Source organism: Camelus bactrianus, chromosome 24, assembly GCF_048773025.1.
Source record: "Camelus bactrianus isolate YW-2024 breed Bactrian camel chromosome 24, ASM4877302v1, whole genome shotgun sequence".
In the NCBI taxonomy this organism is placed as follows: domain Eukaryota; kingdom Metazoa; phylum Chordata; class Mammalia; order Artiodactyla; family Camelidae; genus Camelus; species Camelus bactrianus.
Genome location: NC_133562.1, coordinates 7,963,193 through 7,988,386, shown reverse-complemented (window position 1 = coordinate 7,988,386; position 25,194 = coordinate 7,963,193). Strand labels below are relative to the sequence as shown.

Below are 25,194 nucleotides of genomic sequence, written 5' to 3'. Positions count from 1 at the left end.
CAGTGTCAACCAACTGTGGGTGGTATAGTGCTGTAGTAGTTTATTGAAAACACTCTGCTTATAAGAGGACACGTGCAGTTCAAATCTGTGTTGTTGACGGATCAACCATAGATGCTTTCCTTAGCTCTGTACTTGACCATTAAGAGCGTAAGGAATTTATAGTGTGAATGGCTTTTCCTTGGCCTCAGAGGTCCTTCCTGAGGTTACCTTTAGTGATGTTTTTTTTTTCCAAGAAAGTCAGTTTCAGTGTTTTAGCAATATTCTCTTAGACCCAGAGGAGGCGTAAGGGCCAATTTCCATGACTAAAGACAAGCCTGAGGATGGTCTGTACCCTGGATGTTGTTTAGCTCTGTGTAGTTGAATGTGAAGGGACAGCAGTCAGGGTTTCACAGTTCTTAGTCTCTCTACGGCAGCTGCTTTGAGTATGCTGTGGAACACTGCAGTTTCTACTTGCTTCTGAATCTGTCATCATACGAATATTTTTTGCCCCTCCTAAGGTAACAGGGATCTTTGGCTCTCAAGAATGTTTTTTTGGTTCTGTATCAAAGTCCATTATTTTAGCAGTCTTATTTCAGTATAATAGAATTGAACATCATCTTTTTCCTGGAACACCAAAGTTATTTCTTCTTAAAAGTTGTTAAAATTAGAGTTCAGAAATAAATCAGAGAGTAACACCTTATGTTACACTACTCGGTTCCACCAACCCAGAGTTCTGCTTCTTGGGACACCAGGAATATAGCTGCCATCTATAAAAAAGATTGGGGATGTACCATGAATATTTCTAACACCTCTTTAATAATTTCTAGATCTGTTCTCCGCAGTTATGTAGCACTCTGCAACTGGGCATGACGTGTAGATTCTTTATACGTGTATATCTTCTTTGTATAAGCTATAGATTTTAAGTCAACAAATAGTTATTTAGCATTTTCTTGGACTGTTATGCCAGAGTAGTAGAATCTTAGCATCATCCTATCCATGATATGTGGACTTCCAGCCTTTATTGGAATTTGCCAGAGTCAGGGAGGGAGTTCATTCCATTTTTGATAATACCAGAAAATTAAAGAAAACAAATTTTCTTTTTTGGGGGGAGTGGGAGAGAATTTTAATACATTCACCAAATTAAATGAAAGGACAAGAACACACTGTAGACACAACTTAAGACAATTTAGAATCAAACAAAATGTGAGGTAGACTGACTAGTGAAATTCACCAAATTTTGGTTAAGAAAATTTTACAGTAATAGAGTCACACAGGTGCCTCCTTTTCTAAAAGATCACAAAAAAGCAATTGCTTAAATTACAGCCAAAATAATTGAATACAGCAATGCTCATTGTAATTTTAGTTTACATTCAGTATTAACCTGTGTGAACTGTCATATATGGCAAGGTTCAACAGGTCTGTAGGTCATTATTATGTGGGCTGAGGGAACACACTCATACCACAATATTCTAAGGAATGGCAAGGCTCGAAGCAGAACACACCAAGGTATGTGTTAACAAATCATTGTGTCCTATGCTTGTGCAATTTTATCCTTAAAGGAGAAGGACCTGACATTCTCTAAAAAAAATTATACTGATAAGGTGATTTTAAAAGACCCAAAACTTTAGGAAGATAGGCATTGAAAGAATAGGCAGATCAATTTGAATTCTCCATCATTGGGGTGACGGTCTTTTGGCTTTATTCTGGCATTTCTTTTCCACAGTATTTAAGAGATCATAATCATTTGGAGTCCCTGCAGCTAAACTAACTACTTAATTTTTTTTCTTAGACTATGAAGCCATAAAGCCAGAAGAAACCCTGAGAAGCCCATCTGTCCCAGGTACAACTGTTTTAGGATTATTTCAAGTATTTTATTTGCCCTATGTAGTAAATATTATTGGAGTATTGCACAAACCATGGGTTTCTTGGTATCATCTGCATCAGGCCCTTTCAACAAAACAGGAACAATTGAATTACATTCGTATCTAAATCAATCTGCTTCAGAACGCACATACCTCTTTGCCAAAAATTCTGCTGTACTAAAATCAAGGAATATTTTTAAAGCACATGTAAGGTAGGTCCTCTTTGAAGGTGAGTTAAAAATGGGGTTTAAAGGAATTGTTCATTTCAAGATATATTTAAAACATCATAAGCTATATGAAAACCAAAAGATCTGAAATCATTTTCCAATTAGTACATTGCTTTTTTTCACTAGCTGTAAACTCCTTGTTGTCACAAACTAATAAAGCTGGTCAGTTAACACTATTTGTTTTCGGTAAATGCAGGCTTAGTAGGTCCCTCCGTTTCAGGCCACCAATAAGACATTGATTCAAGTAAAAACGGCCATTTTAAGTGGGGATAGAGTGTTACACATGGGCTAATGAGAAAAATGCCCAGAGATTTAGTGCTGAGAACTGCAGTAATTTAAGAGTAAACTTCTAATAGACTTAGTAGTTCCAGAATATTTTCTAAAAATCTGTTTCGATTAAAATTTGTAGTAAGAAATCTGTAAAAACTTAAGACCCCCTGGTAATTTTAATGAGTCAGAGACTTAATGGAATCTTCCTTACTCCTCACACACACAAAATCACCAGTAAGATTAAGTAAAACAGCCTCTTTATGGTTGTTTCCCATTCCAGCACTTTCTGGGGTGGTGTCAGTGTAAGGCAGCTAATGTTCATTCCGTGTATCTCTGAAGGGAAATGAACTAGGTCCACTCCACGTGGAACCTTAGCCTGCCAGACTTTCGCTTTGCTAGGGGTGAATGCTAACACCTTCCTAACTGGCTCAGCTACTGAGTCAGATTCTCCTTGTTCAAGATTAATCGCTTCTTATTCTCACAGGCATGATGTGCTTAAGAGACTGGAAACATTTTTAAAGAATGAAGAAAGCGAAAGAACTTAAACCAGGAGAAGCTGCATAAATACACACAATGCCTGCCCTGCATTTACTAATTTGTTTGTTCAGTTTAAATAGTAAACTTTTAACTCCTGTGGAAATTTTGCCAAAAGTTTCAATACATATAAGATTATAAATCTTAAACTAACACTGCACAGAGAAAGACAAAGCTACTTCTTTTTTTTAAATACAGATATCTTCTACATTCTATCATTTCAGACCCCTGAGTAATACTGTACCAAAGTACAGATCTGAAGAGAAACTGAGGGTTCAGGCCTCAGACATTAATCTTCAGTTAATTCCACACCAGCGGTGTGAGTCTCATGTAACACATTCAGGCTAGCTAATGCTGAGAGTCAGTTTTCCCCCGACACAGCACAGTAGAAAAAACGATGCAGTCTCCATGTTGCTTCTCCAAAGTATTTGCTCCTCAGGCTCGCGCGGGCAGACCACGTCTTAAGTAATTGCATGACTACCTAGGGTGAACTTTAACCTGAATTTAAGGTCCTGAAGTTGAAACTGAAGGAGAGTGATGCCCCCAAAGGCCCGGATCAGGTTTGGGGTGGGGTGGTTCTTTGGAGAACAGACAAATATGTTGCACTTTGTTCCACAGTGATTGTACTTTAAAGGAAAAAAAATCCCAAATAATTGTTTCTGCCCCACCCCACCTAGGCATCCCTTTGCCAGTTTTGGTCTCTTCGAAAGCTCATACGTGACGTCCAGTGAGAAAGTAGAGGGGCTTGTCATCACTGCTGTTAGCAGTTTGGAACTCGTCCCGGAGGCGAAACTGCCACTCATCTTCTAGCTCTAAGCGGACAATCGTTTGGCGTAAGGAACTTCTGTCTTGGCAAATGACACACAGGGTAGCACCTTCAGGAAGAAAGCAGAAATGTGTCTCAGGCTCAGGGACTGAAATGATAAAGAACCCTACCACCTCTCCCTCTGATTATATCCCCTAACACATGTGAGATCAACGTCCAGGTGAGTAACCTATCTGAACTGTTCACTTTATAGTGTATTTTGAATAAGCAGTATTTAACAAATTCAGAAGTTTAGAAGAGCGTAAAGTAAAAAGCCTTCCAACCGCATCACCCCCCCCCCCCCCGTGCTCGTGTTAAAACCCAGGTGGTAACATTTCCCATGTCCCTCCACAGCGTCCTTGGCTTCTACCCACTCTGTGCCAGCAGCACCCCACCCTGGGACAACCTAAATGGTCCCCTGGGATGCACCCTTCCCTCCAACACCCGCCCGAGACTGCTCCAGATACATTTTAGACACATATCAATAAACACGGTTTGGCCTGTCCTCACAAGAGTCGTAGCACGCTCTACACAATATGCTGAACCTTTCTTTTTTCACCGACCTTAGAGGTCATCTTGTCAAGATTATTTGTGATGCTTAATCTGCAGATTGTTCTTAGGCAAAGCTAGTAACTGTTTGTATGGTGTATACTTGTTGAAGCGACTTTACCTTCTGTACCAGAATCATACTAGGATCATAAATCATTAACCTGATTTTTTAATTAAAATTAGATTATATGAGAAGCATTACCTGCAATTGCGTCATTCCTTCCTAAACGTAATAGTGGTAAAAACATTTAATATGGTCACAAAGCTGGCTGTTTATCTGCATTTAGTCTTAGTATAACAATGATTTGATTCCCATCTCCCCCATTTAAAAAAATCAGTGGCCCTAGTTTAAAAGCAAGGTATTTAATTTACTGGCAAAATGATTGTTAAAGTGCTTTTTTATATCATTCACTTCTGTATTTTGTCTAGTGGGAACTAACAGCATTCACAAACAAGATACTAAATTTGATTTACCTTTTAAAAACTTAAATTTCTTAAGAAGATCAGCACCTACAAAAGAGTCACAGAGGTACAGGAGGAGTCCACTGAAACACACCCCTTCACAGTTGACATTGCTGGAGTGGGGTCTGGAGCTGACATAGCATATGGCCACCTGCAAGCATCAAGCAGAAATAGCACCAGCATCTCAAAACTAAGTGTAACGTCTGCATCTTTAGCGGAATGAGTCAGCGCCTTCCTTTTTAGCTGTCCATTTCAGGGTCAGGTAAAGGAGACACATTTTTATTGAAACTTCAGTGGGCTGGTTATTTAAGCTTTGTACGCCCTATATTTAGTATGTCGTCTTAAACAAGAGACACTTTAAATAGGTTATTTCTCATAACAGGATAGTTAGTAGAGGGGCTTGTTTTGTTTCTATTGATTTCTCTCCTAAGAGTTCATAAAATAATAAAAAGCTGCCTTCCACAAAAAGGCACACTTAGGAAAGTTTAAATGGTTAGATTCCCTTATTGATAAGAATAAAAATTCTAAATCAGTGTTTCACTTAAGATATAAATTTTCAATTGGGTAGAAGCTTTAAACAGTGAATGGATTTAAATTTTTAGCTCTCTCTGTGGCTTCTATGTACAGAAGGTAGCTTCACAAAAATTACAGAGAAGTGTAAGCTAGGAGCCCCTGAGGACTGTAGAGTGGCTTAATGTGTGGGCCAGCCTGCTTGTGTTCAAATACTGGTTCCTCTGAGTAGCTGTGACACTGAGCAGTTTTCTTGTCTATAGAGAGAATAGTGACACCTGTCCATAGGACTGTTTCGTGAATTAAAGAATGTAAACCACTTAGCAAGTATTTAGTGGCTGCAGATGCTGTCATTAGTGGTATTGAGATTGTGCTGTCCAACACCTAAAGCCCTGGATTCTTTCAGGAGACCTGGGTCAGACACATAACTTACAGAGATGGCATAAAACAGATACCCTAAAAAGTATTACATCTGATTTTTTTTTCAAGATCCCTTCTATCTCAAATTCTACAATTCACGGTCCAACCCACCATGCACCATAAGAAGGATGTAAAATGCTTACACTTAAAATTTTAGAATAAAAATTTAAAAACAAAAGTTCATACTGTATAGCACAGGAAACTATATTCAATATCTTGTAGTAACTTATGGTTAAAAAGAACATAAAAACGAATATATGTATGTTCCTATATGACTGAAGCACTGTGCTGTACACTACAAACTGACACAACATGGTAAACTTGAATAAAAATATATTTAAAAAAAATAAATAATCCTAAGGGGAAGCTTAGTGGTTGAAGCTCTTGAAGGCCATCAGTGGTCAGAAGCCTAAAGGTACAAGTGGCAAATTAAGAACAACAAAAAAAAACTGATGGAGAATTTGAGACAGAGTGAGAGAAAAAATGAAAAATAAGGAAATAATGGAAAAGCAAGAAGCCCAGGAGTGGAAAGTATAAAAATAGGGGCTATAAAAAGGTTTCCTGTGATACCCTCAGTTGTTCCACAATCACTGACTTCCCCTCGTGTGCCTGTGACGCTCAGATCACGTGACCGTAGTGTCATCTGATAACATGTTACGACAGGGAGGAGCAAGTAACTGCTTCTGCCTCGGGTCACTGAGGTAGGCTTCTTCACGGAGCAGACCTCTGAGCTAAGCTTAGAGTGTTCGCTGGCTCACTGTGGGGAGGGGGATAGGTGTGTGAGCTTTGCCTAAGTGAGTATGTCACCAGCTCTTTGTCTGTCTTCACTTAAGCTTTCACATGGGATCTAAAATGAGGAAGAACTGGATGGAAGCAGGGAAAGCACAGCCCCGCCCCTTCCCCTTTACCTCTGGTCCAATGTTCAGGTAGCAGTCAATGGCCAACACGGGACTCTTGAAGTTATGGATAGCTTTGGGGAAGAGTTTGTACGAGGCGTGCTGAAGGAACTTCTCCAGGAGAAATTGTGCAGGGGCTGCCAGCAGTGTGTGTTCACTGTCGGGAGCACAGACATACTGCAGGGGCAAGATGGGTGCTAAGCTCTCTGACACCTGAAATCAGAGCCAAGAGGATCATGGGAACTGTGTCTGTCACTATGTGAAACCGGCAAGGAAACACTGCATTGCATCCTAACAGCCTGCAGATAACAGCAGGAGCACAGAGACAGAGGTCAGGCTCAAGTGGAAGTCTGCCTGTCTTGGGTTCTGAATCCCCCCCCTCCCCCCCGGAAATAGTTCAGTTGGATCTAACATAATTTATACACGGCAAGGGCAGGAAAAAATGCAGAAAAGTAGGCTTCTTTGCAAGTCAGCGCATTTAGCAGATACATTGTAGAGGCCAAACAGAAAGCCTTTTATATTGTTGCTGGATCTGGATGGGTTAAATCCCATCCCATCACCACCAAAAAAATAGCAGAGAAGTTTTCTAAGCTCCACTGGGGAGTCCACGTGTTGTAAATGATCAGGTATCAGTAAATCTCTAAAACAGAAATGGGTGTGCCTGTGGAATTAACCCTTAACAGGTTTGGAACTGCATTACCTAAAAACAAAACCCAAAAACCTGGCAAAGGACCACACAAGCATCTTGGTTACATTTCGCTCATGTGTTAAATGAAGAATGTAAAAGTGTTAACTTCGCCAGTTTAAGAATATAGTAAAGTTTGAAACGCCATGAAAGCTTCAGTTAAGCCTTAAATCTAACAGAAGGTAATTCTGTTGAATTTTCATAGCTTGTGTTTGGCTCTACATGAGTCCTCAGGGAAATGAGACTGCAAATTTGACATTAAGAGCTGACTCCCTTGCGTTAGCTTCGCTTTCTAGTCAAGAGGCAGGTGCTTAATGCCAGTTCCTAATAACAAAGATACTAATGAGAGATCACTGTCAAATACTGAACAGTAGACTCAAGCTTGCGAACTTACCATGATCTTTGGTTTAATGATAAAGTCCCTTTGCCCTCCAACCTGAACATGTTTCTTCATGAGGCTGAAGTTATTAAAGCGGCAGATGAGCAGGCCACTACTGTTTGTTCTCAGATTAAAGTCAACATCTTCACAGAAATACCTAAATTGTAATCACAACGATAGGTTTCCTTAACTACCTGTCACACCTCAATGCTGATAATTACACAGAGAAACGTGGCAGATGTTAGGAGACAGCCTTAGACAGAATCAACCTTTCCCCCTCATGGAGCTGGCGCTCTCAGCACTGGCCTGTGAGCCTCTTGGGTATTGCAGCCAACAAGGAGGGAGAAAGTAAGATGACTGGTCCCACTTTCCACAGCGCCCCAGGCGTTCCTGAACTGAAACAGGGCTGCACGTTCTGTATACTCTTGGGACAGGAGTGCAGAGCTGCTCCCAGTTTTAAAATCCTGGCTGCAAACAGGATGAAGCATCTGCCAAAATTTAAACCACAGAGGTGAAACAGCTACAGAATACTGTAATAGCTACAGGTTGGGGGTTGACATAACGGGGACTCTGTGGTCTCTGACAGTCTTCCTTGGCCATTTCAGACTTCCCACGGTGTGGACATAACTTAGGAGGCCAGGCCAGGGGATCTAGGTCTCAGGGTCTTGCTAACACCTGGGGAAAGTGATTACCTTCTGAGATCTGAGGGTGAATGAAAGGTTCATCTTGAATGGTCTATGGGTCCACACACTGATGTGATGCAACAGTGCCGGCCCTGGTTTAGTCCTTGCTGAATGGCCGGAATATATTTTCTAAGCATTTCACGTGGCAGCAGCTATTATTAAGGGTCTGGGTCATTCTGCAGATTGATGAAGGGGCCACTTTGGGGCGTGTGACCCTCCTCCCCACTGTCTCTGTCCACATGGTCTCAGTTTCTCCAAGACACAGATAGGAACAAAAGCATTACAGAGGCTAGAGCCAAGCAGAAACGATCAGTACATGCCAGGATTCCTTGCATCCGGGAGGCCTGACTTACCTGTTGAAGTCATACTGCACGTTCTGAGTCAGGTCTATGTTGAGGAGAATGAAGTCATGCACGTGGCACCTGGAGAACGGGGCCTTCAGGCTCTGAGAGGTCAGCCTGCTGCTCCACTTCTGTATGCCCAAGATTGCGTAGTGGACGATTTTTGGTGTGGCTTCAATATGCTGCAAGACACTCCTCAAGGACACATTCTTACTGGAAACTCCTGTTTCCATGGGTTGGCTATGAAACGTAGAGTTAGTTTATGTAAGATATCTATCACTACTACTGCAGAGAGGGTCAGTTCTGAAGGGCTAACACTACAGTGTCCATGCCTGTCAAGGATGCAGTTAGCTGATTTACTTTATAATAGCCTGGAATGGAGAAGGACGTCGAGCCTGGTTTTCACACTGCCTGTCACTGCTAACTGAAGGAAGCTGCCTTCCAGGAGGGGGACTGATCACTTTAAGGTAGGGAAAGAAATCCAGCCCACTTCTAAGTGAATAATGAACAGGGAGTTACCAAAGAGAGGGAGCACGCAAGTGTCCTTCCAAGTTCTGGTCATCACGGTATAATAAAGGAGTATTTGAAAACATCACTGGCTTCATATCTACAGGGGAAATGAGGCACAAAATCACAGTGCTGGAGCTGGAAAGGCCGAGAGCCCATCAGGCACTGTTTTCACTGGGGCTGGGAACATCTGGGGCCATTTGCCGCATAGGACTTTTCCAGGTGTAGCATTTCATGGTCCTCATGGATCCCCTCACCACTGTCCCAGGAGGAGAACCTCTGATTCTGGCCCAACCATAATTTTATAGGTGATGGAACAGTTATGAAGCAGAGCTGGGGCTAAAAAGCAGATGTCCTGATTCAGAAGGTTTCTAAATAAACCATAGTGTCTTTCAACAGACTTTTACAGCAAACCAAAGCCATGATGCAGAAATGGCCCGGGAATTCAGTGGCATACCGAATGCCTAAATTAAAAAATTACTTAGTCACCACAGAACGTGCTAGTGGGAGTGGTCTCGTGGATGATCGTTCTGCCCTGGAAAGCTGTGGCTCTAACTTACTTCCATGTGTGACGACAGCCAAGGGAAGTGTCTTCTCGGTAGCATTGTGTCACACTCCCCTAGAACTGCTTGGGAAGTGCCAGTACCTGGTCTGCTCCTGAACGCTGTGAATGTGCCACAGGACACACGAGTCGTCCATCACAACGATGAAAGGCCAGACACACTGGCGTTTAACTCCCAGCTCCTCCAGGCGGTTCCTCTCCAGTTCCAGGTTATGATATGACAGCTCCTTAATGAGAAACCTGGCAGCACCTGGAAGGCAACATAATGACGGCTGGTGCGAAGAGCTCTTTGCCCAGGCTTGGCTGGAGCTCCGCAGGCAGTGGGCGTTCTCTCCATAAGCACACCTGTTCACGTGGCGACCGTGCAAGTGGGGTCAACCACATGTTGAGAGCAATGGTTCTCACACCAGTATAGGTAAGAATCACCCAGGAAGTCCACTTAAAATGCAGATTCCCGGAGCCCACCACGACTGACAAGGGGCCAGGAACCAGAGAGGTCTTTGACGCAGGTCATTCGTGAACCACACTTTAAGGAGTACTGGGAGAATCTAGTTTCCCTGATGGGAAAAAAAGGTTCCACATAGAGGAAGCCCTTATTACTGGTTCCTTAAAGTCATAAGGGGCCCTGTCAGTCTCAGGAGCAGCCACTCTAACGTCCTGCACTAGGGGGTAGCCACCACGGTGGTGGATGTGGTGCTTAAACTAATGTGTCCCTTGCTTTAGATACCTTTAGGAAATTGGCAGCAGTGTCTCTGAAGAAGATTCTGGGAATTGGTATCCTTTCCCTAGGTCTGCCTTTTTGTCAGAGGCACACTGTATAGTGAGTAAGAGAAAAGCCTGGAGCCAAGCTGCTTAGGTTTGAATCCTGATTCCACTACTTCCTGGCTGTGTGACAGTGAACAAGTCCCCTGTGCCTGGGCTTCCCCACCTGTAAAGCGGCGATGCTAATGTCTGCTTCACAGGCGCTCGGGATAGTGCCAGCACGTAAGTACTCAGTGTCAGCAATTATTAAGGTGATGGTCAGGAATTAGCCAGGTTTTATGAGTGGGCCATCCTAAGATGAAAGAACTGTAGACGATAATGAAGAGGCTAAAAAACTTTGGTCTATGGGGGAACCAGGAAAACAGTCTGAATAGTTCAAGGGTAATACTAGGATTTAGAAGAATCTACTTTCAAGAGTAATGTGTCTAATAGTTTGCATTCTCAACATAATAAGGGCCATATATGAAAAAGCCCACAGCTGACATACTCCACAGGGAAAGGTTGAAAGATTTCTTCTAAGATCAAGAATAAGACAAGGATGCCTATCTTTACCACTTCTATTTAACGTAGTACTAGAAATCTTAGAGCAATTAGATAAGAAAATGAAATAAAAGTTACCCATGTTGGAAAGAAATAAAATTATCTGTTTCCAAACATGATCTTATATGTAGAAAACACTGAAGATTACACATACACAGAGTTAGAATAATTCAGTGAAGTTGCAGATACAAAAACAACACAAATTATGTTTCTGTATCGTAACTATCAATCTGAAAGGGAAGTTAAGAAAACAGTTACATTTACAACAGCATCAAAAAGAATACAATACTTGGGAATAAATGTGTAACCAAGGAGGCAAAAGACACACTAAGAAGTACAAAACATTGCTGAAATTACAGACAAATAAATGTAAAGACACCCCATGTTCATGGATTGGAAGATGTAATATTGTCAAGATGACAGTACCACATAAAGCAATCTACATGTTTAATGTTATCCCTATCAAAATACCAGGGTGGTTTTTTTTTCCGGATATAGAAAAGTCCACCTTTAAATGCACATGGAATCTCAAAGGACTCTGAATACCCAAAACAATCTTGAAAAAGAACCACAAAGTTAGGGTTCTCACACTTGGCTGACTACAAAACTAGAATAATCGAAACAGTGAGGTAATGGTATCAAGACAGACATATAAACCAATGGAATAAGAATACAGAGCCCAGAAATAACACCCTTGCATATATGGTCAAATTATTTTTGACCAAGGTGCCAAGACCATTCAATGGATTAAAGGATTGTCTCTTTAACAAGTGGTGTTGGGCAAACCGGATAGCCACATGCAAAAGAACGAAGTTGGACCCTTATACTATATAAAAAAATCAAAATGGATCAAAGAGCTAAAACCATAAAACTCCAAAAAGAAGACAGGGAAAGTTTGATCGTGTTGGTTTTGGCAATGATTCCTTTGCTATGACACCAGAAGCAAAGGCAACAAGAGAAAAAAAAAACTGGACTACATAAAATTTTAAAACTTCTGTGCAAAGGACTCAACAATGAAAAGGCAACCTACGGAATGGGAGAAGATACTTAAAGATCATATCTGATAAGGGATTAATACCCAGAATATATAAAGAACTACGTCAACAACAACAACAAAAACCTGTTTAAAAAGTGGATTCTCCAAAGATATACAAATGGCCAACAAGCAAATGAAAAAGATCAACATCACTAATCATTAGGGAAATGCAAATAAAATCACAGTAAGATACCCACAGGAGCCAATGAGAAGTGATTTAGATGCAGGGAGTGACCAGACAGGAAAGCTCTAGAACACTGGAGCCTGCAGGAGGTAAGTGAAGGAGCTCTAGGCTGTCCGTTCCTCCCACCGCTCTGCGTACACTCAACAACCAGGTGCCCCCTGAGAAATCAGCCTGTTGCTCCATGGGGAAAAGCAGGAAAGACTTCTGGATACTTTTAAGATGACTGCCTCAGGTCCCCAGTTGTACAGAACCCTCAAGAACTTGCCATGTGCCTTCAAGATTGGCGATGACTCAGAGATCCCTCCAGCCCAGAGGGAACCACTAACTCCCCTCAGACCATCCTCACTGTGCTGTTCCTGCCGCTGGCCTGCAGCAAGGAGCACTTGCAGCCTGTACTGACAGGTGTGCCCAGCCCTTCCCAGGATGCTCAGTGTCTCAGTGACTGCTTTGGTTACTAGTCCTCAGAAGTTAAAAATTCTGCAAAACTGCACATAGAGAAACAAAAACTCAGATTTAAAGAGGAGTCAGAAATCCTTTGGTCTGTAGGGCAAGACCTTTTCCAGAGGCAGGGGAACCTTTGAAAGTCCATGCTTGGGGAATGGAGCTGTTTCTGTTCACAGCCCTCCCCCCACCCCGGGGGCCCCCTTACCCACGCCTGCGTTATTGAACATGCCGGGCAGCACCAGCATGATGTGGTTGGGCCAGTACTTGCGGTACAGCGGCATCTCATACTCTTTGACTACCAGGAGGTGCAGGTGGCTGATGCCCTCCATGGCGTGAAAAAGGTTTAGGAGTCCGTGCTCATGGCGACCACTGGAAGGAGTGAAAATAGGGCTCTTGACTGCATTCAAATTCTGCTGAAAGGGAAAAAGAAAGAAAGAAAAAAGGACCAGAAACCAAAAAGAGATATTAGAACCCTGAGATACAAAGATGCTTAGAAAACCTGATCTCGTACCTGAGGCCTGTCGGTCCTCGTGTCCAGACACTATCACCCACCTTGTCCGAAACCAGGGGAAGCCGCATGCTCTCCAGGTGTTTGCCCTGCTTGCTGAAGACAAAATGACTCTCTTTGGATTTGGGAATGATGAAATAGAGCTGCACCTCCTCTCCCAGCACGGAGGAAGAGAACGTGAAGGCATGAAGGGTAGAGTCAGACATCTACATTTGCAAAAAAGAAAGGGAGGGAATGTAAGCTCCATGGTTCGCAACCTTCCACTTGTGAAGGTTGTCATTCAGAGAGGCAAACTAACCTCAGCTTCTACCTGCCACCCAGCCTGGCTGTGCGAGCAATGCCAGAAAGGTAAGAAAGGCAAACACTTCATCTTTCAGTGGCTGCCGCGGACCTGAGAGCCAGGCATCCTGCCCCTACGCAGCCTCTCAGCTGGCGAAGTATCTGTTGCTCAACACTGTCTGCATTTCTCGTGTTCTTAGAACTGCTGCTGCTCAGACTTACAGAGGCCCATCCAATATACCTATAGGACGTCCTGCTACGTAAGCATTCCCCAGGGTGCCCAATGATGGGGGAAAACACTTCTGTTCTGTGTGGCTTAGGTCAAATAAATATTTTTTAAGTAAAATATTAAGACTGACATCATTAAAACGCCTCTTGAGCTACAGTGGAAACTAAAGATTTTTGAACCCAAGCTTTAGCCTAGAACTCACTTCCGAAAGAGACCATTCAACTTATCCAAGCCGATTATAAATCTAACCTATCTTTTAAAAATTGCTGTAAAGTTCACATGCTCTCTCAATAATCCAGCTCAGTGAAAAATAACATAAAAGTCTTTACAATGCAGGCAATATTTGGCTTAATGAAAAGATAGCATCACTTTTCAGCACCAACTAGAATCCAGGTAAGTTTCCCAAGAGTTTCAATCTAAATATTACATTTCATAGAAAAATCATATTGTAATTCTTCCCTTAAATTCTCGTTTGTTCTGCTTCACCGGTGTGGGAATATACTAGTTAGTGAGTAATCATACAGAAATTATATAAATAGAGGGTTTTTAATAAAGAAATTTTCTAAAAACATAATTTATAGATCAGGGGACTTGAATCCTCTAAATTCCATAAAGCCTTGTGAGCTGATTTCAAACTAGCCCAGCAAAAGTTCTCAGTAACACAAGAAAACAAACGGGACAAGGAAAGGTAACTTGTATCAGGAACAGCAGAACGGTCAGCGCAGTGTTTTTGTTTGGTTTTGAGTAAAAGTAGATTTATTCAAAGAGATACATACTCCACAGGGTGGTGGCCATCTCAGAAGCCCAGAGAGGCCATGAGGCGTGGGGTTGAGTGTTTAGTTTAAAGTAGAAGTAGATACGCCCTCCATAGACGGAGCACAGGCCTTCTCAAAAGGCAGGAGAGAGGGCCCAGCCCAGTTTTTCAGTGTCTCCCTCCTTGTACCCTGTGGGGAAAGGGTGAAGACTGGACCTCGAGAGCAGAGGCAAGTTTGGGGGAAGTCCACTCAGCACATCCTCTAGGAAGGAAGAGCTGTTCTAGGGTTCAGAGCCAAGCGATAAAAATCAAGATAAAGTGGGGGAATCCAACGCAGAACTTATGCCCCAAATAGGCACTGGATTCTCCCATCATTGGCTGCCTTTCCCATCTTTTGTGCTTAAAGATGCTCTGGCCAAAAAGAAGCTAAATGCTGTGGGGTGTCTGCTCCCCTTCTGTGTTCCTACCTCTCAGTTCTCTCCAAGTAAAAGAGCAAACATTGACTCCTCTGTATGCCCAGTGGTCAAAACCATCCCATGCTGGAGCAAGAATGAGACTAGGTCTGTGCAAATCAACAGACTTGTTCACAGTGCAAAGGGTGCACCCTACAGCTCTGGAAATAATGGCACCATTTTCATCAACAGCCCAAAGCGGGAGAGAGACCCTTTCACCAAACACACCACACTACCCAGGTTTTCAGGGTCACAGATAAACACCTCAGCTCCTTTCTAACCTAAACATGACACGTGTAACCATTTTGATGAAATGAGTTAAGACAAACCCAGTTTCTTTCTCTTCTCTCCTCCCCTCCCCACCCTGCCCATAATCCTAATAAGCCTAGTCATTTGAATTCATTTTGCTCACAAATTAGTGGCTCCATCTCATAAGTAGGCCATCCTTGTCTAGGCCTGGAAACCGGGACCCTTACTTTATATCCCTCACATACAAAATCCACGTGGAATGACGGGCAAGGGCAAAGGGGCTGCACCTGGGAGGCAGAGGTGAAGTCCATGTACTGGTGGCACTGCTCGCAGTGGTGGAAGGTGTTGTAGGCCGCATACTTGGTCAGCATCATGGACACAGTCTCGCGTTTCTGGGGCTCTTCAACTCTGGATTCCTTTATTGCTTCTGTGTATAAAGGAGCGAAAAAACCTTCTCATGATGTGCTTGAAGCCCCTACGCCTGGGAAGTCCCCTGCTCCCCAAGGGCTTTTCCTGGGATTCTGTAACTTAGGCCCTGAGAGGCAGGCATGAAAGCGGGAGGGTGGCATGTGCGCGTGTAAAACGAGAGAAAAGCAGAGGAGAGTGACTGCAGTTGCCCTCAAAGATTAAAGCGCCCCAGGCCTCCTGCCCCGACTGAGGTTCCCCTTGACCTTCAGGCTCCGCTTGCACTGACCTTGTTTGACCCCTGCCAGCTTCTCAGTGTATACCAGGCTCATCAGGCTGTACTTGGGGTCATGCACACTGACGTCAAAGGGCATTTTACTGAAGCTCTCGATGTCAGGCCAGGGCTCTCCCTCTGACTGGCTGACTTCACTGCTTTGGCTGTGATCTGGGACAAGCAGAGAGATCGTGCACAGAGCAGGCAGACCACCCGGCTTCCCTCCCTCCCAAGGGTCAGTGACAAAAGGCTGTATGAGACATAAAGCATTTCTGAAAAATGACCTCCTGTGTCCAGGGCAGAGGGAACCAGAACTGTCCCTTCAGACCCCTGCTGGGAGGGGCTCCTGCCCTCACTGGTCCCCATCAGTAGCCTCCACACACTCAGTCCACAAACCCCTATGAGATCAACTAGTCTCCCACCCCAGCCCCTCAAATTGCCTTAAAATCTTGTTTAATTTTGGATGATCTGAATTCTATTTTAGAGTTTTAGTTGGGGGGGGTTTCAAGACATTGACAGCTGAAGAGATTTCACGGATGCGTTGAGCAAGATTTGCAGTGTCTGCTGCATATTAGAGTCACCTGGAGCTGGTAAAAAATCCCTGTGCTCAGGCCACATTGCCCAGAACCTCCTTCATTACCCAGGCACCTGTTGTGGTGTTTCAAGCTCCTTAAGTGGTTCCCACATGCAGTTCAGGTTGAGAGCCAGGGGCCCTGGGTTTGAGTCCGGGCCCCTCCCCTTATGACTTCACACCTGCAGGCGCCTTCACCCCTCAGGGTCCCCTGATTGTAGTAAGGATTCCAGATGGCGTACTGGAAGTGCCAAGACACTGGCAGGCATATAGGGGGTCCGGGAGATGATAATTGTTATTAAAAATAGACACTATAAGATCAAGCTAAAGACAACTTTCAAAGGGAAAAAGGAAGAAAAAAACTCCAACAAATTTCAATTTCTTCTTGTGATTAAGTTATAATGGACAAGAATCTGAAAAATGTATATATATGTATGTATAACAGAATCGCTTTGGTGTACACCTGAAACTAACATTGTAAATCAACTACACTTCAATAAAAAAATTTTTAAGTTAAAAAAAGGCCTGAAGACTAGAAGTACAGCTATTACCTTTTAAACACAATATTGTTTGGTTTTATAACACAATACTGTTTGTTTTTATATCCCTGAGCTAAAGTGTGCATTTTATTTAAAAGTTAAAGCTTATTCTAGTTTTTAAAAAAGGTGTCCTTGTGAGGAGGGTACAGCTCAGTGGTAGAGATGCATGCTTAGCATGCACAAGGTCCTGGGTTCAATCCCCAGTACCCCCTCCAAATATACCTTCCCCTCATAAAACGACAACAGAAAAAGCAAAACGTGTGGGGTAAAAAAAAGGGCATCCTTGTGCCTTTCCAGAGCACCACTGCATTCACCCGCACCAAAATGAGGGCGAAGGAACAAAGCCAAACAGTGCCTCTCACTACAAAGGCCAGGTTTGACTCCACAGCTCAAGGCCCTGTAGTGGAATCTATTGTGGGGCCAGGGAGCCTGGGGGAAAAGCCAGTGGGATACGGCCCCTCCCTCGTCTGCTTGGCTCTGCCTTTGCCCTGTGGTCCAGCATGCAGGTGTTTCAGGCCCTCCTGGAGCTCTGAGTCCCCTCTGTGGGGGCCTGGGGGTGTGGTACAGTTCAGCTGGGGGCACGAACGAGGAGATGTGGATGGGAAGATAGGACTGTGCATCTGTGTCTGGGATTGTGGATGTGAACCGGTGAGGAATGGAAGTAGAGCCAAAAGCCATAGTAAAATGATTAAATAGAGCCGATCTTACCTAGTCTGAACTAAACTAGTCCCTTGGGCTGGTCACAGAACAGGTCCAATTATGTAGGAAAAGCAAGCGAGGTGAGGGCTAAACTGATGGAAGATGCTAAGGCCTCTCGCTTTTCTGGACTCGTCTCTGAGGGGCGGGGGAAGAACTGCAGATTATCTCTACTGCCCTGTCCCTCCCGTGTCTCCTCCAGCACACAGTCGGGTGGTTCTAAGACGTGCAGTCACAGTGTGAGGCCACACTCTCCTTAGCTGCAGAGCTCATGCTGGCTGCGTCCTGCCAGTGCCCACCTTCCGGCCTTGCTGGGCGGGCTGCAGGGCAGAATCACCTCACAGGTGACGGGGGTGGAAGGGCTGAGAAGCGGGGCGGGCAGGAGGCGGAGGCTGGGCTGGTCTGTCAGGCACTAGCCCCGCATCTGACTGCCAGTGCGAAGGGGTCGTTTATGGTGCCAGGGTTTTGTTCTGCCCATGGACGTTTTCCTTTGGCTATAGTAACCCCATACGTTCACTCGGAGCCTGCAGGCAAAATATAAGGTCTACTCTGACCAACCAACCAAGGCCTGGCATCCGAAACAAACCACGCCGGGGACCCTTAAGCAGTAGAATACCGCAATCGAATTTTAAACCCAAACAGTTTCACCCTCTGAGCAACGAGCCCACCTAACAGGGCTTTTGTAAGCTGCCTTTCTGCCCAGAGTCTTGCAGGACACAGAGGGGTAGGGGCCCAAAGAGGGGAAGACCCCACCCCGGCCTCAGAGAGCTTTTACTGACAACTACTGCTGGCTCCTAACCTTTAACCTCTCAATAACCCTGCAGGCGTCCACAGTGGTTTGTCTGCGCGGCCCAGGCTGCGAACTCACCCGTGTTGATCTCGGCCTCATCATACACGTCCACCTCCAGGAGCCTGATGAGCATGCGGAAGAGGATCCTAAGGAACTGTAAATAGGAGCCAGTCTTTCCCACCTGATGGAGATACGTTTAATCGGGGGAGGAGAGGGAAGGAAAAGAGAAAAGAGATTTCACACCTGGGCTCTTCCGCGGCTCCTTCTCTGCCTGAGAGGCCCGCGCGGGGCCTCGCGGCCCCGACCTCTCCCGCCCCGCCCCCCGGGGGCTCCCCGGCTTCCTTGGGTCCCGGGACCCCCGCCATACCTGGGGGGGCCCGCTCAGCAGCAGGCGGCGGGGGTGGCAGGCGCGCGCGCCCGAGCCGGGGTCGGGCTGGTTGCCGGCGTCGGCGTGGTGCGGCCGCGCCGCGGTCCACTGGCGATAGTAGAGGGACTGCTCCTCGGCGCTGGCCGCCTTGTGCAGCAGCGGCCGCAGGGCGCTCACCCAGGCCACGTCGGCGTGCGGCAGCAGCGAGGCCGAGGCCGGCAGCCTGCCCCCGCGCTGCGCGCCCAGGAGGCCGTAGGCCGCCTTCGACAGGATCACGATGGGGGGCAGCGCGGCGGGCAGGCCCCTGCCGCCCGAGACCAGCTGCCCCGGCCACGGCAGCGCCCGGGGGCCCGACGAGGACGACGACGGCGGCTTGGAGGTGGTGCTGCTGGCCATCTGGGGGTCCAGGGACTCCCACTCCTGCTTCAGAGCCTCCCCGGCTCCCGCGAGGCCCGCCGAGACTCCTTCGTCCAGCCCCACGCTGTTGGCCGGGCTCTGGAAGCTGGACGTCAGGGACTGCTTCTGGGACTTGTCGGCCGTGCTGGAGGAGCTCACCCCGTTCTCCATGATGGAGCCTGAAAGAGGACGGACGGCGGCCCCCGCAAGCCGCCCTGTCACCCGGGCCGAGCTGTGGGGCGGCTCTGCCCCGCGAAGGAGGGCGGGCGCAGCCATGCGCCTCCCTCCACCCCGCTCCCCGGCCACCTTCCGCGGGCTCGGCCCGGGGGAGACCCAGCGGGAACCGGCTACACGTTCCCCGCCTTCCCCCCCGGGGCGGCCTTTCTCCGCCCGCTCCTCCCCGCTTCGGCAGGGCGCCCACGGGCTCCACATCCTGCCCACGTCTTTGCAAATCAAGGTTATTAAACGCTCCTCAAGGTACCTCGTTTGGATATGCCCTCTGATTCACTCCCGGGCCCTGACCACATTCAAGTCCTGCTCTCACGGGGTCCGAGGGCCCCCACTTCTGGCCGAGGATAAGCTCCCAGGGTGCAGCTACCTCCATGCACGCCCGGACCAGAGTGGGAAACCGCTCCGTGGGAAGAGGGCGTGCAATCCACTCCCAGGGAGGCACTGCGCTTGCCCAGAGGCCCCTGCACGTGCGGCCAATTCACTTCAAATGTGTTCTCCCCCTTTAGCCCATCACCACGCTTTGGTCTGAGGACAAACCTGAAGCTCATTACATTCAGGAGTGAAGGCCTTCTCCTGCTCTGACTGGCGCTTCCCAAGCCTGGGGGTCAATTCCCGACCTTGTGAGATGCTAGTTGATCAGCCAGTAACCAGAGGCTCGTAATACCAAGTCACTCGGTGCTCAATCTGACTTGTGTGTGAGAACTCATCTCTCCCTTCACGGCCCTTGAGTCCCTGAGGGCGGTGAGCCCCCCCTGAGGACCCTCAGAGTCAGCCCAAGGCTAGGGGTTGGGCATGTGAGGGCAGCAGGTGGGCCACATTGCCCTCCAAGGGGGGAAACGCTAAACAGCAGAAAGCAAACCATTGTATTTGTGTGAGTCAATCAAAGCAAGGCCAAGAACAGTGAGCCTGTGGGCAGCTCTAGAGCGTGGCTGACTTGGAGCCACAGGGAAGAAGAACTCCCACACCCTCTGTCCGCCGTCCCTCCCCCTCCCTCACTGATGCTGGTATCCAAAACCTTCTAGAAGTGATATTCCCCCCTCCCTTCTATTATCCTTTACTAACCTCCCAACATCTCCCCTTTATTCAGAACTGTATTGAGGGGTAGGGGAGGGGAGTGGCTGGGCAGACCCCAAGGGACTGTCCTCGTGCTCTTCCAGGCTGAGGGTCACCTTACAAAGACGGAACCCCACAGGTAACTGCCTCCGCAGTTCCCACGGGGAGCCATCGACAGTGGCTGACAGTGAAAGCAAGACCAGTGCTGCTTTTGGTCGGGGAAATTGTGTTGTGTGTGTGCTGTGTGTGTGTGTGAGATGGAGCTGGGAGAAGGAACGTAAATCAGTGGTGGTTCCCTCTGTAGTGGATTTGTAGTGGGGTTTTCATTTTTAATCTCTTCTCTATACTTCATTACATTCTCCAAGTTTTCTATGTTAAGCTTTATTATAACTTTCACAATCAAGAAAAAAATTGATATAGTGCTGCATTTGCTTAATACTATTTATCAGACAAAAACTTATACCAGGCACTGATACCAGGCACTGCCATCAGCCACACGGCCACACAGAGTGGCTGGCTGACTGCAGGCTGGAGCATTCCAGTCAACCTGTGGCCCCAGAGCAGCCTTAGAGTGCAAACACTGGCTATTAAGTACTTAGAAAAGTCACTCATTCATTCATTCATTCATTCATTCATTTATTCAAACATAGTTTGTGCCAGGTACGAGGCCAATTACCACAAACTCAGAGCTTCAAGATCTGGAAGGAAAAGAAGGCCTTTGTGCACATATCGGTGTAGAACATCCATGAGATGATTAGAGTGGGAAAGACTAGGGTAAATGGAGGCAACCAGGGTGGATGAAATTCACTTATTATATTGAACCCATAAGCAAGCACTTCATTAGCTGTTTCCCAGGGAAGTACTTTGTGGTGGCCCCACAGTCGTGTTTTCCAAATGTCCCTCTGGGGGAGCTGAGGTCTGGACAGGATGCCTGAGTCACCCAAGACTGCTCCGAAAGCCTTGACAGGTGTCAGCAGATAACCTCTGCCTTCCGTACACCCACCCACCTGCTCACTCCCATCCCTGATCCCTTAGAAGAGAAAAGCCAGTACTTACCAGAGGTTCCAGTGACGGCACTGCTGTTGCTCTGGGGCCTCTCCAGGTCGATCAGCAACTCCTCAGCATCGTTCTCGCTGACTGCAGCTCTCTCTTGCTCCTTGCCGCTAAGGTCCAGGGCGACAGTGGGCCCCCGGATGACCTCTTTTGAGACATAGCAGCAAGCCAGACCCACCTCCTGCTCCAAGGCCGTGCGAGTTAAATAGCTTGAATCAATTAACCGGAGGTCACAGTACTTCAGAGACCTGCACGGAAGTAAAGATGCCTTGGGTGAGTCTGGCTGGCCCCGTGCACACAGCTCACCTGCCCCTGGGTGGCAGGATGCTGCGATAGTCAATGTCATGAGTTGCAGCGCCAGGCAATCCTTGATTTAAGCCTCAGCTCTGCCGCCTCCTAGCTGTTAGGACCTCGGGCTAATCACTTCGTTTCTTCACATGTGAAACAGAACAGCAGTGCCCGGCTGCTCCGGTTATTGTAAGGCGTGAATGGCACGACGCGGGTGAGGCACTTAGGAAACGCCTGACTCACAGTAAGCACTCAGCTAATGCTAGGATTAGCGTTGCTGTTGCCTTGCAGCCTACAGACCCCAGATCCTTGAGGCAACAGAACAGATTAACAGAGACATTTCATCTAAAAAACCCCTCACTGAAGGCAAGGCTTTTCCTCCCTGCCTCTGCCCTGCTTTGGTGCGCACACACTTCTCACTTGTGTCAATCTCCCATTCCCCGAATTGCTAGGCGATCTCTGGAAAGTCAAAAGAAGGAATCAAGGAAGGCTAAGATTCTCATATCCCCGAATAAGACAATTCCCCTCTCACTCGCCAAGTGAATGAAATGAGTAAGTATAAGCTCAGCTGGGCAACTAATGGAAAATCAGAACTAACGATTCACACCGTACCTGGGGAAGCTTTCTCCAAGGGGATCTTTGCCAGTTAATATCACAATACAAGGCAGCCCTTCCAGATCCTGGTATGTCCGAGGGGTCCACTCTTCTGCTTCATTTCCTCTCCAAGTCTGTAGAAAGGGACCCATACGATGTTAAAATTAACCCCCTCATTTAAGTTTCCACATTCTTAAAGGTTTCTACATCCAGGCTTTATGTACATCTGTGCTCCCAAATGACTTCCAACAAGTGTGTCTGTACACATATTAAATTGCTACTAAAAAGCATAAACAAAGCACTCTAGAAGAATGTGGCCTTTTGTTTTATCCCAATAGGATAAAACATACACATCGTGCATTAGCCACACAGGCCAAAGAAACACACAACGTGAAATACCCCACCAATGGTGCAAACCTTACAGAAATCCTGTTAAACCACCTGACTCAAGGCTCTTAAGTGCACTTGCTTCATATAATGGACAGACTCTTGGGCCTGATTGACTGAAAAAGACCATTTCAGTTGTGTGTGACTAATAAAAGAATCTCAGCAAAACTCCTCATACATAATTAGCTTTTCATGTATATTAACTCATACATGCTTATACACACATAGGTATATCTTTAATAAGTGGAACATCAAGCTTGAAAACATGAATGTATCAACAGACAGGAAGAAAATCCCAACTTTAAATATGTTCAAGAGTGAAAAGATCTTATAGATTTTCTGTCTACTTTAGAGCAGAAAGAAAACCATCTCTTAAGTAGCTAAGTTGGTTTCTACTGCTTTTTTATAAACTATGAACATGCTATGCTCCATATTAGCTTTCTAGGAGATACAAGAAATGAATTCACATTTTGGTAATGGTTTTGGGAATGAGGACTAAGAAGTGAGGTGTTAAGTAATGCATACAATTTTATTTTAAAATAGACTGCTACTTCCTTAGGTAAAACTAAAATGGGATAAAAAGAAACTAGGCAAGAGATGATATAACAGATTGGTTACTGACTTGTTGACATCTAGAAAAACTAGTCTTCAGAAATAAATATACCCACAATTACTTCAAATAAAATGAATTTAATTTGTAAAACTGGAATAACAACCTGAACCTTGTTGCACAATCTTTTATCACATATTTGCACACCAAGGAGAACTCAGTGGATCTAGGTAATTATTTACAAGTTTGAGAGACTTTCTATGTCTTAGAAAATCAATCTGTCAGAAATATTTTTTAAGATATTAGAAGAAAATTTCTCCTCTCAAATTCAGTTTTCCACATATTTTCATGTCAAAGGGAACCAGAACATCACCTAATTTAAAGCAAACAATTCTGCAAAGAGGAACCATTTTACTTATAAGCCTTCACATTGGAGTTATGATATCCCTGACACAGGGGTCTCCCTGTGTATGTTTCTTGGTTCTGGCAAGAATGAGGTTGGGTTATAGTGATGGGATAACAGATATTATGTTTTATAAGGAGATTTGGTTTCAAAATATTATTAAACAAATCCCGCTTTTACTCGTGACCAATCAGAGCTAGCCAAACCCACTATAAAATGCTTTTCTGTCACATTACTTCTTTTTTTGGTCGTTAATGGAGGTACTGGGGATTGAACCCAGGACCTTGTGCATGCTAGGTATGCACTCTTCCCCTGAGCTATACCCACCCTACACTGCCATGTCTGATGATTGGTGGCTGCCATTCTTCTGTGGATCTAAATGCCTCCTGCAGAGGCATTTAAGACAACACAAAAGACTGGGCAAGCACTGACTTCAAGGATAATATGGGGGTCCAAGGCCAAGGAAATCTAATGAAAGCTGCACAGGCCTTCTGGAGGAACTGGTTTATTTAGATTTAAACCTTGAATCCTTCCAAAGTACTTGTTATCACTTAGAAGTTAACCACAATACCTAAAGGATAATTAGAGGTAAGCACAAAAATAAGACCAATAATGGAAGAAGCAGCACTGGATTTTACCCAAGGCTAGAGATAAAAGGCACACCAGCACCTCTTGTCAGAGGTAAAGGAAGTTGATAATTTAGAAATAAACAGGTGAAACAAGACCACCTAGCAAGTAGCAGTCTTGCTTAGGACGTGAACATCTCAAAGGGATTTCAAAATTCCACTTTGACACAAGTAGAGAAGCTAAAAAGGATGGATTGATGTGAGCGGGTGGTTTTGAGAATACGGAAATCTCTTCTGCGTGGCTGCTGCCGGATAGCTGCTCATGCAGACGGAGCTCTCACTGCTTGGAGAAGTATTTACTCCAGACCCCCTTTGTGTCCGGCACACTGAGAGCAGTGGCTGCACAGGCCAGCTGCCCTCTGGAAGCCCTGCTGGTGGTTCTGATGTGTTAGCAGCCAGGCTAAGAATCTCAGGTATAGACTGTGGTTTTCAAACTATGGCCCAGAGGGGCGGGTTATTTAGGACCCATGGGTTTATACTGATTTAGTCACTGGCACTTCTGAAGGGTCTGAACAGATGAACTAAGACTCTGTTAGCCATACTTGGTCAGTGTTGGTGGAGAGGCAGAGAAGACCCTGCAGCATGGCATCCTTTTAGACCATCTCCCTGCAGGAGGTGTGTGAGACTTCACAGAGCTGATTATCTGCCTTTCCAGACACGTACCATCACTGGTATCATTCAAATTGTCTCACGACCTATGTCTTATTAGTGATACCGTAAGAAGAGTTTGGGGGCTCTTATTTGTTATTTACCCCAGGAATTCTGCTGTGATGTGGTCTATGACTCTAATTTAAAATTGTGAACATCATATCTATGTAGGCAAAGGTAAATGTTACAACTTCTATTAGATGTAAGAGTAAGAG

General features: G+C 45.6%; 2 protein-coding genes across 20 annotated transcripts in view; one reads left to right on the top strand and one right to left on the bottom strand.

Moving 5' to 3' along the window:
- ESCO1 (establishment of sister chromatid cohesion N-acetyltransferase 1) overlaps window positions 1–4,424 on the top strand; it is a 46,553-nt gene extending 42,129 nt beyond the window's left edge. The window contains exons 10-11 of one of the 2 annotated variants that reach the window (XM_074352559.1): window positions 1,769–1,819; window positions 3,550–4,424. The gene's annotated coding sequence lies outside the window, so the exon portion shown is untranslated. Of the gene's footprint in view, window positions 1–1,768 lie in introns of both variants that reach the window. The other variant, XM_074352558.1, reaches the window with a different exon arrangement.
- The window catches only part of GREB1L (GREB1 like retinoic acid receptor coactivator), a 213,023-nt gene continuing 188,805 nt past the window's right edge, over window positions 977–25,194 (bottom strand). For 12 of the 18 annotated variants that reach the window (XM_074352538.1, XM_074352553.1, XM_074352540.1 and 9 more), the window contains 14 exons: window positions 22,384–22,499; window positions 21,487–21,731; window positions 18,751–19,325; window positions 18,462–18,564; window positions 15,803–15,958; window positions 15,396–15,535; window positions 13,190–13,351; window positions 12,843–13,050; window positions 9,756–9,921; window positions 8,615–8,842; window positions 7,594–7,735; window positions 6,527–6,727; window positions 4,701–4,839; window positions 977–3,747 (listed from right to left, as the gene is read on the bottom strand). In XM_074352538.1, coding sequence (XP_074208639.1) covers window positions 3,584–3,747; window positions 4,701–4,839; window positions 6,527–6,727; window positions 7,594–7,735; window positions 8,615–8,842; window positions 9,756–9,921; window positions 12,843–13,050; window positions 13,190–13,351; window positions 15,396–15,535; window positions 15,803–15,958; window positions 18,462–18,564; window positions 18,751–19,325; window positions 21,487–21,731; window positions 22,384–22,499 — 2,745 coding nt within the window. In that variant the 3' untranslated portion in view covers window positions 977–3,583. Of the gene's footprint in view, window positions 3,748–4,700; window positions 4,840–6,526; window positions 6,728–7,593; window positions 7,736–8,614; window positions 8,843–9,121; window positions 9,210–9,755; window positions 9,922–12,842; window positions 13,051–13,189; window positions 13,352–15,395; window positions 15,536–15,802; window positions 15,959–18,461; window positions 18,565–18,750; window positions 19,326–21,486; window positions 21,732–22,383; window positions 22,500–25,194 lie in introns of those variants that run through there. The other 6 variants (XM_074352547.1, XM_074352551.1, XM_074352555.1 and 3 more) reach the window with 4 other exon arrangements.